Source organism: Parambassis ranga, chromosome 5, assembly GCF_900634625.1.
Source record: "Parambassis ranga chromosome 5, fParRan2.1, whole genome shotgun sequence".
Taxonomy (NCBI): Eukaryota; Metazoa; Chordata; class Actinopteri; family Ambassidae; genus Parambassis; species Parambassis ranga.
Genome location: NC_041026.1, coordinates 9,463,478 through 9,477,985, shown reverse-complemented (window position 1 = coordinate 9,477,985; position 14,508 = coordinate 9,463,478). Strand labels below are relative to the sequence as shown.

Below are 14,508 nucleotides of genomic sequence, written 5' to 3'. Positions count from 1 at the left end.
CACAGCCCACAAACTTCCCTCCTTCCTCCTCCTCCTCCTCTTTTTAAGGCTGAAATGACGCTTCCACGTTCATCTCAGGGTGCAGTTTGGTCCAAATCGAGAACTCAAGAGACAGACCAGATGAAAACACACCGTGTTTGCTCGTGAACTTCAGACGTTTGCTGATTGCCAACACCAGTAGAAGTTGCTGCATAGTCCCGATACAATAGTAAGCAAACACAAATCACAGCTATAACAGAGCAACAGGCACAACGACCAGTGAATGAGATGAGAAGCTGGAGCGGATGGCTTTCATAGGGTTAACCTGCAGAAACAGATCAGAGTTGGGGGGAAGGGGGGGAGCTGTGATGCTTATACCTGAAATATATTTACAATAATGGAAGTTACTGTCGGCACTGGGCATCTTTTTGATGTCGTTGTTTCATTCATTATTTCATCAGCTGCAGATTAGCTTCATTAGCATCATTGACCTTATAACAAAGCGATAAGCAGCTCAGACACTATTTAAAACTTTCTTATTAAGCTGTCATTTAAAGTGGTCCGACATTCATTTACAGGGTTGTTCAGTCTGAGGACTGAGGCTATGACACAGTTTTAGGATGATGAGTTAATTCAACACCACGTTGCACTACCATAGATTTCATCTGTCATTTACTCTCTTTACAAAAATCTACACAACAAAGCACCTTGTACATTTTTTTTTCCTTATTTGTGCCTCGTACCCAAAATGTTCCCAAATATGAATACTTCACGACATACAACGTCTCACATGACTTCACTGTCTGCAACACCTCTGACAAAACTTTAGTGTTTCGACAGAAATGACACAAAACTGTTAGCTAACCTACATAAAACGCAATTTTTTTTTAATGGACACTAAAACAGTTTTCTTGTTCTAGAGAGCACCATGTGGACCTAAACGATGAGGAGGAATGAACGTTTGCAAATAAAATGGACACAGGTAGCTTTAAAGTCACTCTGCTGCTCAGCCATTGTAAAGCATGTGGCCATTGAACGTTGGATAAGGCGTCCTTCGAAAAGCACCTACGACATGATTCATACTGTTAATATGGTTCGTTGTAATCCTATACATTCATAGTTGAACTTAAACCCCTAAAGTTGACAGTCAATATGTATGATTAGAGTACAGTATTTGGTTCAGTACATTAGATATTTGCACCAACTAATGTAGATAAAATAATGTAGCTGGGTTGTATGTACATAATATATACAGTGACTGCTCTGGATGTTGGGGTAAAGACTTGAAACAAATGTGCTCTTTTCTGCTGTAAGTTATGGAAAAACAATCTGAAGTGGACTCAAATAGATTCTGATCACTCTGTTTTGAACGGTGGGTGTTTGTTATGTTGTAGTATATATCCCTGTGTAGTCTATATCTAATACCTGATATTCATGGCAACATCGGTGACACTGCTCCTTTTTTTAACATTAGGCAGTGGATTAAACTGAATTAAGTGCTCTTGTGCAGCAACACAGTGATGACATCACATCACCGATAAAAAGTTTTTGTTTTACGCAAACAAAAAGAGTATGACAGCAAGTTCAGATTTTCATGAAAAAGATGGAAAAATACTGTATGTGCAGTGAAAATGAGTCTTTCTGTGATTACTGTGCTGATAAATAAGCATGATTGACTGAAATAAATAATAGAGGGTGCTGAAAGGTTTGTTGATGAAAGCACCAGTACGCTCTGCTTCAGTTGAGGTGGCGTGGACGTCTTTGTTCTTAAGGCATAATAAATGTTTCACCTGCTCAGGTTGTAAAGTTCAGCATTGCATATGTATAAGATTGGCCTTTAAAGACTTATACAGTAGATATGTACCAAAGAACTTTGCAATAAACACTAGCATCATGTCATGCTGTCATACTCTTTTCTAACAATGAGTCACCATTAATTGAGATTAGCTCTATTTCCCATGATGCCATTGTGCACCAAAACAGAAAGGAGTGTGCGTGTTGTTGCAGAAATCCCCTGAGACGACGGATTTCATAGTGACCTGTTAGCACCGATGTGAGAGTAACTGAGGGCTAAGGTGGTGGTAAAGGGACCTGAACTGTGTGAAGTGATGCTTAGTAACAGAACGTAGCTTCTTTTCATTCAATACTTGATCATTCCTGTCAGAATACTGTGTGTGTTAGACTTGAATTTAAACATCCGACTGCAGGAGTGACAGTTTAAATCACCCTACAACCATTGGTGAGGGTCCATGTGCTCCTGAATGTGCACCGAGTCACCACAGAGAACAAAAAAATAAAATAAAATAAAATAAAGGAGCTGAAGTGCTAAATGTTACGTCTGAGCTCTGTGTTCAGAGTTTAGGCAGGCTGGGGTCGTCTTTGTCTGGGGACTCTATGTAATTGGCAGCCTCTTGAAGTTTTAAAAGCATTGCCATCTGCAAAAAAAAGCGAGAGAGAGAGTTGAGAGATCAGAATTCTTGAACATTTTCATTTAAGGAAAATAAAATATAATGAGGCAGTCTCTCCTACCAGAGGATCCGATTCCATGGAGCTGGGAGGAGTCTCTTTGTGAGGCCTCTCGTCGCTGGGCTGACAGGGGCTGCTGGAGCCGATGCTGGGAGGAGGAAGGTGGAACAGCTTCGCCTGGTCCTGCTGGGCGGACGGCCAAGGCAGTGTGCCCCTCACCCACTCCACCGGGTCCTCCCATACTGCCTTCTGGCCGTGGACCTGAAGAGTCACAACACACCAGAGGTTTTCAAAATTAGAGCGTGTCCTGTGAATAGGAAGGCAGCAGCAGCAAACTGAAAACGGAGCTTTTAATCAACCAGGGGGGCATTTCTTGGCTCCCTGGATGTTGATTCCAATCATCCTTTGAGAAGCTGACTCACACTTTTGGCAGTTGTCACTGCCTTGGTTTCAGCTGAGCAGAGCACTGTAATAATGTAGAAGGCTGTGAACTCAAAAGCACCTGATCATCACAGAAAAACTGTGATGGAAATGGAGGACAGAGCTGCTAGAAATTATGTTTTCATTATAGAGTCCTTCTGTGCAGTTGCACTGGACCGCTATGAAACACTTCCAGCATGATACTGCACTGGTGTTATGCACAACTTTTACACGTTCACTGTCAGTAGGTGGTGCTGTTGTTGATGCTTTGTTCTCAGTCAGTGTATTTTTTGGGTTAAATGTTGTGATCGAGCTGTTTTAATACAAACCGACTTTCAGCGTTTAGGTTTATTAAACCTATCATCATTAGGAAGTGGCGCAGTGTTGGCTTGGAGCAGCACTGAATATAGTAATTTCAGAATATCCACTGGCTGTAGGATCTCACCTTGATGCCATCTTTGGCTCCTTCTTGAAGGTATGGAATAATAGAGTGGTTCCAAAGGTCAATGAACCATGATCGAAACTCATCCACTGTGACAGGACAGGAAAGAAAAAAGCACGGACCTGAAGGGAAACATGAGAAAGAGGAAACCATAATTAAAGACAAAGTTCACACCTTCAGTTTAGTTCAGGGTAGTTTTACATGCTTCGTACCAATTAGGAAGTCTGACGTGCTGTGCTTCTCCAGGAAGGTGTGCAAATGATACCAGAGTTTGGGCAGCCAGTCTAAGACCCTGATAAGGTCTTCATTGGTTAAGTTCCTCTCATCTTCTGACTCCATCATCTTCCTGTGCAGATATCGCACCAGGAAACCGTTGGCTGGCTCCACATTGTTGGAGAAGGTGACCATCCTGAGATAAAAAATGTTACGAGATAAGACATCGGTTTAACAGGTTTTGACCATATCGTTTCACAGTCACATCCCCTTTTTTTTCTCTAACCCACCTGAAGCTGAGATGAAGGCTGTGGTTTGCTGTCATCTTCACTGGCTGGTTGCTTGTTCCAATAATGTAAGGACTGACAGACAGACAGAATGTTACACTGTTAAGTTCATTCATCACAGAGGTATATAAAATATTTGCAGCTACAGTTTCAGTGGGCAGTTTACCATTTGTGATATTTGCAGGTGAGAGCACCATTGACGAGCTCGCTGATGGAAACTGGATCATGAATATCATCCAGAATAACTACCAGTGGGATTTCTGATGCACTCGTTTCCCGATCTATTTGATTGGCCAAGTTGGAAAGATAAAGCTGGAGCTCCTATGAAAGAGAAGGAGAGAAAGCTGACATCATGACAAAGCAGACAGAATGCAGATGTTTTATGGGACAGGGGGGCAGTGTCCTTTACCTTGCATGACTGGCGGTGCATGTTGAAAGTGACCACAATGCCGTTTGTGACTTCGCGGGCGCTCCGGTCCACCAGGTACTCAGCCAGCCTGGAAGCGAGGTAGGACTTGCCCGTCCCGCTCGGTCCGGACAGGATGAGACGGCGGTGTTTGAGCAGAAGACTGATGTAGTGTTGCATCATGGGTTTGGGGATGAGAGTTTCAAATACCAGGCTGTCCACACACTTCTCCTTCAAACCTAAGCATAATGAGGGGAAAGGGGGCATGACCTGCATGTTACACTGCTGTAATAAACAATGAGCCGGAGGACTAACTGCTAATAACCTAAATCTTAAGTCCTTGTTAAGAATTCTGTTAATATCTATAGCAGCAATAATAAACATTCCACACAGGAGGGGCCTGGATAAGACTGAGTAATCCACCTTGCATGTCTTCCATAAGCAACACACAGTTCAAGCATTTCTTTCTGAAAATAGCTTAGCATCAAATGAAGGAAGTCTGCGCACCCCCTTTACCACCGCACCCCCCACCCACTGCCGGCAGAAGTGCAATCTGCCTTTAACATCTATGGGGCCTGTGTGTCTGAGGCCAGTCGACCAGCTGGCGGGGCTGACTGTGCCGGGATCATGTTACTCAGAGTCCTGTCTGAGCTGCCGCTTATTTCCCAGCTCTCCGAGCACTTCGCTCCATGCATTTTCTGCATGCAATGGGGGAGAGGGGTCAACTATGAATCCAGAACCTCAAGTCGCCTCACTGATGTTAAAACACAGAGTGCAAGTAACTGCATTCCAATGATAATGCTGAGATCAAATGAATGAAACTGTAATGAATTTTGAAGCACACAAATGCTTTGTCATCCTATAATCCTTTAGATATGTTTCATATTAAAATCCATGTTAAGCAAAGGAGAGCTTATGTCCACTGAATCACTAGAGTGCTTTTAATGTGTGTAATTGTTTTAAAAATTACATATAAACAGTGTAATGACAAATGCAGTGCTGACGCTTATATTGGCCTCACTTATTGAATTGACTTATGTTGTATAAGTTTCTCTGCCGACCTTTCAGAGCCACGGTGATGCCTGTGGGACCTCGGGACATGCAGCGAGACGGTTGTGTCTCAGGAGCTTCTCCTCCTGACACTCTCCTAATGTGGCCCATGCTGTAGCTGTATATAGAGTCAGTTGATAGGCCCAGACTAGAGGTGGGGTCAACCTTGGTTATGTACACCTGGATTAAAAAGATAAAGCAGTGTTAGCAGAGACAACTGTCTTCAGTAATGTTTTTCAGAGCTAGCTTCAAGCAGCATGCCTCCTGCTCGCAACACATTTGGTTTTATTAGGCACCATAAGGCATACTACAGATTGTACCAGGACAATCTTGTCAAATGACCTTCCAAATATGATTTATTGTTTGTGTCCCAACATGCGAAACTGAATGTGACAGCTGAATCACAACCGTGATCATGCTTCATGCAAACTGTACATTGAGTCCTGTAGCAGGTCACATGGAAACAAACTGCCAGAGAGAGGTGTCTCACCTTGAAAGCTTGGCTAACAGCTGAATCCAGCATGACCCAGTCCATCCTACCATTCACTCTGACTGTGCCTATGAAGAAATCCTGTTGCTTGACCTCCTGTTGATACAAAGTGAATGTGACAATATAAAGACAAAGACAAAAAATAAAGACAATATAACTGGACTCGGAAGATTTAGAAAAAAGTCAGAGACAGACAAAACATACTTACATCCTTAAAGACGTGTAAATCTGCAACACAGACCACCACCCTGACTCGGTGATCATCTCTCTGTAAGGAAAGGCTGAGAGAATCTGCAGAGTGGACGTCTGCCCAGGAGAAAAGAGAGAACAGAGGCAGCGTTAAACCTTCAAATAAAGCAGTTCTTTAAGAGAACTGGCTTCAAATAGTGATCAGTGATTATATTGTACCTGAGCTGCTGCCCTCACTGAGCCCTCTGCTGTAGCTCTTGGGCATGTGCATGGCTACTGACTGCCGGGGCGATGAGCTTCCTGGAGCGGTCAGACCTGAGGACTGGGAGACAGAGCTGGAGGGTCCAGGAGATGGACAAGGAGACAGACTTCCTGTCTTCAGCTGGTCATTCTCGTTCTTCAGGTTCTCCACTGTCCTCTATAAAGCAGATCATAAGTATTTATCAATTAACAATACAAGAGAAACACAGGAAGAGAGGTGCTATTTGATGCTGAAAGCTTCCTTAAGGTAAGATAAGAACATGCCTGCATGTTGTTCATGGCGTCCTGCAACTGCTCTAGCTGATGGGCGGAGCTAAGAGCCTCCAGGCGAATGTCTGTCAGTTTACGCTCCTTGTCCAACAGCTCTGACCGGAGTTCTGTCACAACTTTATCATCCCCCCCCTCACCCTCTTCACAGAGTCTGCGGACATTCACACAAGAACATTAGACAACTGATTTATGCAGGTGCTGTATGTACTGTATGCAGAGCTTTACCCAGTTGAAGATGCAGATGTGGATGATTTTATTGAAGAAGGAGCGTCATCTTTATCATGGTGGACCTTCGGGGAGGATGGTGCGGAGGATTCTGGGGTTGCAATCTCCTCGATGTCAGCATAAGGTTTGGAGCCCTTCTTACTAAAAGCCTTGTTAAAGGAGCTGCGTAGCTGTGGAGAGAGGAAATACTTAAGAAACAAAGCAATAGGCCTCTAAAGTACGTCAGAGTATAACACAGTTTTTTTAAAACTGAAAGCTGACTTAGAACAGTCTGATAAGTGCGCTACAAATCAGTTTAAATACATACAGACAATAAGACCACACTGCATTATAAAGAGTAATACTACAGTATGATAAACACAATGAATTGGTAGGTTAAAAAAAACCACGGATGACAGAAAGTTTCCAATCGTTTTACAAGTATGACTCAAAGTGCATGCAGGAGTGGAGATGAGTGGAAGGAGTATACGTGGGGTTTATTTACTGTAGCAACAACACTCACCTCAAAGACCTAAAATAAAAAGCAGGGCAGCATGAGGGGGAGACCAGAGTCATACTTAATAACAGATTTAGAACAAGATAGGAGAAGAATCACACACACACACATGCAGGAGCACGAAGTACGACTGAACACTATGAACACACCAGGAAAACCTCTTAACACAGCTTTCAACAAAACTTATTTATACTTATTGCCCCAGTAGCACAGACTATGAGTATGACACCATGCATCCAGACCCTCTGCACAATAATCTTAGAAATGTATTTATGTTTTATCTCCTACTGAGAGACTATCTTTGTGCACTAATTAACTCGTATTTCTTTTCAGATAATCATCCCCGAAGCCTGCTTGCGTTTCCTTACCCAGCTCTTCTTTTTCTTCTTCTTGGCCTCCTGCTCCTTCAGGCTGCACATACTTGAGTGGCTGGTAGTGCTGGCGAGACTAGAGATGCTTTCTGATGAGTTCTGGCGATTGATCAGCAGCTCTAAAATGTGAGAAGGAAAGAGAACATTTTTAATACTGAGAGGGAAGACTGTTCTGACTCCTTATTATATTTTACATCACCGCCTGTACCTTTGGGTGTGACTTCTGGGGTAGTAAGAGCTCGCTGGATTATTTCCTGGGCTTCTGTATTTTTGGTCTTCAGAACCTCAATGGTTTCCTTCAGTTCAGTGAGCTCAGAATCCTGGAGAGTAAATATGTGTTCTTGTTAGCACAGTGGGCTGGTAACTGAACCAAGATGCTTCTGATGCAAGGATTGTGGAATGTCTATTAGCTTTCAGTGAGGATGGCAGGTTGTCTTGAGTGGCTGATGACAACATGGAAATCCTGCCATGGTAGCCTTTGACCCACATCTCATTTCTAGGACAGCTCATGTAGGACTCTCTCTTTAGCTTACAAATCCAATACAAAGCAAATGAACAGGTTATTTTATTATATTCCTATATTTATCTTATTATTTACTATTCACTTTATTTCATTTCCTTTAATAACTACATAGAAACTGTCACACATTCCACATGATAACATGAAGTTACCTTTTGCTCTGAGGAGACTGACAGCGTCTGCAGACGTGCTGTCATCAGTGCCAAACTCTGCTCAAATGCTGCTACCAAATTTGCCTGTAAAAAAAAAACATCACAGTGAAAAGGTTTTGTGTGTGTGTGTGTGTGTGTGTGGTGGAGAACAGGCAGGCAGCAGACAGGTATGAGTCACCAGCTGAATCCAATTGCTGTGCAGTCTCACACATTCATTCACAGCACATCAAACAAATGGTTTTCTCCATCTGCTGGGAAGGGAGGGGAGGGGTGAGGGGATGGAGCAGTGGACAGCTGGAGATGATGTCAGAGATGAAAGAGGACATGAGGGTGATGGTGATGAGGTGATCAGGGAGGGAGAGTGGTGTGACACTGGGGGACAAACCTCTTCATGTACGGTAGCATGTTTGACCTTTAAGCTGTCACACCATTACAGCTGAGGATGGAGGGTGAAGGAGGTGTGATTTTGAAGACTGACACTCACATTGAAACAGTCAAGACATGATGATAAAATTACAATTTTGATGTTTTAGGTTAAGGCAGACGTTTAATATCGTCATTTTGGAAGTAGTTTAATTCAATTGGGTTTGGTAGCTTCTGGAGGCCTGTTATTCCACATGTACCTGTATTTGTTACAGCTATCCTCTGTAACTCATCATAACTACACACAATATGAATAGAAATTCTGACATAAGAACAAACTATTAGATTTGGAACACATTATCTACACTATACACTACACTACTGAATACCGGCATACAATAATTGTATGCTGTGGTCAACATGCTTCAAGTCTGAAGGGTCAGCAGTGTTACACCACAACATAGACAACAGATGACAACACAAATCACTAAGAAGTCCACCAGGCAAGGGAGAGTGGACACTAACAAACCTGGCCTTGCTGCTACACCCAACATCCAGAGGTGTGGGTCAGTGGGAGGCAGGCAGACAGGCAGGCAGGCAGGTAGGCAGGGGTGGGGGGCAGCAGTGAGTCCAGCAGGAGTGTAAAAGAGAGGGACAGTAGCATTAGGCGTGGGAACAAACTGTACAGCAGACAGGTTAGAGACAGACACACACACACACATACTCCTGCTGGGCCTCATACAGTCACTTAATATGATGAAAAAAACAACAACAGGTGATTAGCTGTTAGCAAAGCTGGTTAGTACATGTAAATAAGAGGACTGCTACAGGAGCCTATTGGATTGGGTTTCTGTTGTTGTTGAAGCGGTGTCAAAGAAGAGAATTTGGTATCATTAAACGTGTCAAGGTCAAGCATTACAGGTGGAAAAATTGTAAAAATAGTAGAGAGAAAGTTACAATAAAGTAATCAAGTTTAAAGTTGTATGGGTGTTTATACAGATCGCAGAGATTAAAGCAGTGTGTATACAAGAGAGTTGTAGAAAAAGGATAAGAGACGTGTCATGAGGCCAAGTGTTACATGGCAAATGTTACATACATATTATTCCTGAGTTGTGTGTATTTTGCTATGGGCCAAGTCAACTAATGTGAACTACATTTGGTTGTGGGACAAACATTCAATGACTTGGAGAAGATTTTGAAAATATCTGTGTGCAGCTTAATAACAAATAAACTGAGGAAAAAGAAGACTTAAAGCGAAGAAATGAATAAAAATCATACATACATTGGCAGAAAGCTGCATAGTCAAGTTGGCAACTTTTTCCTGTGAGGATTCCAGCTCTCGTCTCAGCTTGCGGATTTGCTGTGGACATATTAGTAATCATCAGTATCAAGGACAACAAGCCGGATAACAAGTGTAGGAGACATTAATGCACTGGGATGTGTTAAATGCATAGTTCTCCTAAATGAAAAAGCAACATAATGTAATGGTTATTGAACAGCAGACATAAAAATGACACACAGAATCTTTTTTTTTACCATTTTCCTCATGCACTGCGACTTTTATGAGGTCTGACTATTTTTAATAAATGTTAGAGGATGGTTCTAGACAACACAGAATATTAGAAACAAAATGAAATGAACTGTGTTATGAGCTGCTGTGATAAAGATCCACGGTCACAGGCCTCACAGAGTGCTGAGAACACAATCTGATGATGGGACCGCTTTCAACAGGAAATGACTGACAGATGATGCAGATGGGGAATAAAAGGCACAATGTGAATCGACGACCAACGGCATGATGGCCTTACCTCCCCTTGTATCCTCTCCTCATTCTTAGGAAGGCATGGAGAAAGTAAGAAGGGTTAAGTTCCGGGACAGTCAGGAAAACTCAACCGGAAAATTATTTCTTTACAAAGCATAATTTGGCTGTTTTGGTTGTGACTTTCTTAAGCCAACAATATATGAGAACTACAAGCGTTAAAGTAACAGTTCACATCAAAAGGCCGTATGTACTCACCGAGGAATAGTTGGATGAGGCATTGGATGCCAAAGACAGCACAGAGCCATGAACTGAAACAGGCAAGGCAGAGACGTAAGCTTGTTTTACAAACAAAAATCCACCATGTAAGAATATTAATACCTCTAAAATGTATGGCTTTGAGAAGTACAGAACATAAATATGTGAGAGTTATAGCACGTTTAAATTATCAGTTGATAAACTCTCACTGGCAAACAGAGATTGCATGCAGTATGAGCGGACAGCTTTGTTTCATCTGAAGCCATGACTGGGAGACTCCTCTGCATAGAATGGAGCTGAGCAGAATGCAGGCTCACCATCGTCTCCCGGTTCGCGGAAAGAGCCGGACCGCATCATGCTTTTTGGCCGGTCAGCCAGGGACATGCTGCTGCCCAGGGGGGAAGATCCATACAGATCGCAGGCCGAGTCACTGGGGGGGCCTATGCTGTTTGAGCGTGATATCCTCGGGGTGCCACTGGAAATTGGGGCAACTATCATGAAAGAGAGAGAGAGAGACAGATAGAACTGTAGAATTTAATGCAACAAACACACAGAGCAGGCCTGCACATAGGTATAGCAGCCATGTACTGATGACTCAGTGTAAGGCAACACTTAGGCTGGTTCCACGACAGTCAAAAAGATATATATAGCCTGACTTCACCCCCCTATTGCCTCCATCTCCTGAATATTTCAGCCTTCAACTAAAGTCTATAAAGGGTGAAAATGTTAGATAATTTAAAATAAATCTGCTGCTACACTATTAGACCATGACACAATCTATTATTTACAACCTGATTGATTAACTCTACTCAGCTTTTCTCTGGGTAGGAACTTGATATATCTGTCCCTGGTAATTAGACTGAGGGCTTATGAAAGTTCTAACATCTGATTAATCTGAAAGCTGTGAGAGTTTTTAGAACTTGGCAGCCAGCAGAGGAGACTCACCCACGTTGGTGAGAGGGGTCTTGTTGGAGGAGGGGAGGAGAGGGCGGGTGGGTGAGGGCAGCTGAGGGGGGCTATCGCTCTCGGTCATGCTGGCTATGGTGTGGGAGTGGCGCCTTCCCGGTTTGCTTCCATCACTCTCTGACAGGCTTGAGCCATACCGTCTGAAGAAAAAACAGAAGAGTGGTTCTAACTTCAAATGGCGAGGTGACATTACAGAGCAAACTTTTAAATAGATGATAATTGTTTGGCTCACTCTAAGCCTTTCTTTGGCAAAGTATTCCGGTCTGTTTGCAAGCTGTAGGGAAGAAAGAGAGAGAGAAAACATTATTAATAGAAAATAACCTGATTAATTCTTCTACCGTGCGATCCAGTTTGTATGTAATCTCAGGGTTTTACCTTAAAGCCTAACATTCAGACTGTATCATACAAAAAATAAAAAAGGTGTGGGACTGCATAAATGTACATTCTTTGGCAGGAAACTACTTGGACCATCTCCACCCTGATAAACACAATTCTGTGATGGATCCAACTCTTCATCTTCAAAATGGGAGCATAGACGTTCCATTCCAGGAAGAGGCACATAAAATGCGAGCGGATGGTACATCGGCTGCCAAAAAAACTATAGTCTAATCTTCATGCGGAAAGACCAGCTAAACTGGACATGATTTACGAACTATCTGCTGCTGGGATAAATGCAGCTCCTTCTACCACCACCGCTTCATTTTTATTAAATAACTACACATTCCTTGTTTTGTTGACCAAGTTGCTTGGTTACCTGACAAATGCGAGAACCAATGAATGATGAATGATGATAAACAGAAAAGGTTTTACTCCCCTCAGACAAAATATTCGTTACAATTTCACACCAGAGACCACCACACATTTTTTCATGTACCTTTCTGAAAGGTTGAGAGACGTCCTGCTTCCAGCTTCCCAGGTCCCTGTCCCTCTCTCCTCCTTGTCACGCAGGTCTGTTGTGACAAACCTCGAACTGGCGGGCACACTCATCTGGAGGGGCAGGGACTCCATGCTGCGGTGCAAGCCGGACAGTTTGGGATAGAGCACCGGAGAAGCGCTCAGGCTCAGGCTCTCACTAGCGTAAGAGCAAGGAGCATTGATGTGGAGGACTGGCGCCGGGCTTGGGGTGAGGCGGGTGGCTGTGTGGGAGCTAGCCAAGTCTTGAAGTTTGGAGTAAGGAGGGACTTTAGGGGGAAGGTCCTGGATGGTCACGCAGGAGTCAAGGCTGTTTGAGTTGACCTTGTCCAGGTGAGCCAAACTGGGAGGACGGCCAAGAGACTTTGTGTTCAGCATTCTAGAAGGAGGAAGAGACAAGATGTTAACAGAAATTAGGGTCTGTCTATCTGGATCTATGTACAGATGCAGTATTTTTTCTTTTTTCCACTTTTTTTAGAAAAAAAAAACAATAAAACATTTTTATTTGATGTTTGTGCTGGGGCAGGAAGATAGTTATGGATGTATTTTACAAGTCGTGACTTAGGATTTCTGTAACATAAATCCAAACTTAACAGGGTTCTCATTACTCTGAAACCCCTAGTCTGGTAGGAAACACTGTTATTATTAGAGTGGGTTTCTGTTTTTGGAAAGAGATATTTCTGCTTTGTAATTTTTCTATTCTGTAGGCGCCACAACTCTACTTCCATTTTACTGTAGTGGTGTAATGCAGAACAGAAAAAAAGAAACTAACAAAAACCTCATAGTAACAGATACCACTGGATGTGAAAGACATCATTTTTTTGTTTGCTTATTTTGGAAATTGGGTGACAACCTTGGTGTGGTGGGCGATGACAGCTCAGGATATTTGCTGCTGCTGGTCCGTCTCAACCCATGCAGCTTGACAGCAGACTCCCCTGTAGACTCAGACTGGTTGTCCTCTCCTTTCACAGAAGCACAGTCCATGTCAGCACCCACAGCCTTGGCCTTGGCTCTTTCCTTTTCCTTCTCCCGGTCCGTCTGGTTCACAGGGCCTGTGCTAGTTCGAGTAGTCACTTTGCTGCTGCAGCTACTGGGTTCTTTGACCCTGGAACCTGTGATGGGCATGGGTTTCAAACTCAACAGACTGGAGTCAATGGTCCCGCTGACAGGCCGAGTTGCGGGTCGACCAATCACACTGAGAGTGCTTGATTTGGCCGGCCGGGGCAGGCTGCGGTACTGGATGCTGTTTCGGGCATTTGGCCCCAGGAAGCTCTGCTCACTGCTAGCATCAAAACTGTTCTTTCTGCCCGAGGGTGTCCCTCCTCCGACAGGCTTCACAGGGATGCCAGATGACTTGGGGGTTTTCCCCACAGTGGCAGAGCCACTGGAGATAGTGGCGCCCCCTGCTGTCATAACAGTTGCGGTACCAGTGGCAGTTGGTGGTTTCTTGTAGCCAAACGAGGCTCCAGCAGAGGGTTTAACTAAACCTGACGGGGGCTTGCGGTGCTCTCCTAGATGATCCCTCCCGGCATCTGAACGAGAGCGCTGCAGACCAGCAGTTTTGATGGAGATCTTGGATTTGTCTACTGGCTTCTCACTTTTATGAGCTGAATAAAGGAAAAAAGAACACATAATGTCTTTTTAGCCACACTAATCTTATTACTGTATACATACTCTAATGTTCTTACAATGAATCAACATATTGCAGGGTCCAATAAACCCTGAAATAACCTGGAGTTCATCGGCACAGTGATACATCATTTCTTTTATATCTGGACATCTCATAAAAGTAAAAATACACAGATATTATCACAGCCATTACAGATGAGCTACAACAGGAGAACATCTGTCTTTACTGAAAAAAAAAAACAATATTTATACATCCTTGATGTCAAGACAGACTCACCAACAGACTCCTAAAAGGGTCAAAAACATGCCCAAGAGATATAATCGAACTAAATCTTATCTTTATCCTCATCTGTATGGATACTTTAACTTAAGATCCAACTTGGC

The 14,508-nt window shown here is 43.3% G+C and overlaps 1 protein-coding gene across 7 annotated transcripts in view; it reads right to left on the bottom strand.

Annotated features, from left to right (window-relative positions):
• Positions 1-643: 643 nt before the first annotated feature.
• The window catches only part of nav1b (neuron navigator 1b), a 60,050-nt gene continuing 46,185 nt past the window's right edge, over positions 644-14,508 (bottom strand). For 2 of the 7 annotated variants that reach the window (XM_028405733.1, XM_028405739.1), the window contains 26 exons: positions 13,349-14,102; positions 12,458-12,874; positions 11,816-11,857; positions 11,563-11,723; positions 10,935-11,108; positions 10,618-10,670; positions 10,409-10,432; positions 9,883-9,960; positions 9,130-9,138; positions 8,238-8,321; positions 7,977-8,093; positions 7,774-7,885; positions 7,563-7,684; positions 6,699-6,868; positions 6,468-6,624; positions 6,162-6,360; positions 5,962-6,059; positions 5,754-5,849; positions 5,275-5,443; positions 4,217-4,452; positions 3,974-4,128; positions 3,811-3,882; positions 3,520-3,716; positions 3,311-3,429; positions 2,509-2,706; positions 644-2,414 (listed from right to left, as the gene is read on the bottom strand). In XM_028405733.1, the coding sequence (XP_028261534.1) occupies positions 2,331-2,414; positions 2,509-2,706; positions 3,311-3,429; positions 3,520-3,716; positions 3,811-3,882; positions 3,974-4,128; positions 4,217-4,452; positions 5,275-5,443; positions 5,754-5,849; positions 5,962-6,059; positions 6,162-6,360; positions 6,468-6,624; positions 6,699-6,868; positions 7,563-7,684; positions 7,774-7,885; positions 7,977-8,093; positions 8,238-8,321; positions 9,130-9,138; positions 9,883-9,960; positions 10,409-10,432; positions 10,618-10,670; positions 10,935-11,108; positions 11,563-11,723; positions 11,816-11,857; positions 12,458-12,874; positions 13,349-14,102 (4,097 nt within the window). In that variant the 3' untranslated portion in view covers positions 644-2,330. The remainder of the gene's footprint in view (positions 2,415-2,508; positions 2,707-3,310; positions 3,430-3,519; positions 3,717-3,810; positions 3,883-3,973; positions 4,129-4,216; positions 4,453-5,274; positions 5,444-5,753; positions 5,850-5,961; positions 6,060-6,161; positions 6,361-6,467; positions 6,625-6,698; positions 6,869-7,562; positions 7,685-7,773; positions 7,886-7,976; positions 8,094-8,237; positions 8,322-9,129; positions 9,139-9,882; positions 9,961-10,408; positions 10,433-10,617; positions 10,671-10,934; positions 11,109-11,562; positions 11,724-11,815; positions 11,858-12,457; positions 12,875-13,348; positions 14,103-14,508) is intronic. The other 5 variants (XM_028405737.1, XM_028405734.1, XM_028405735.1 and 2 more) reach the window with 5 other exon arrangements.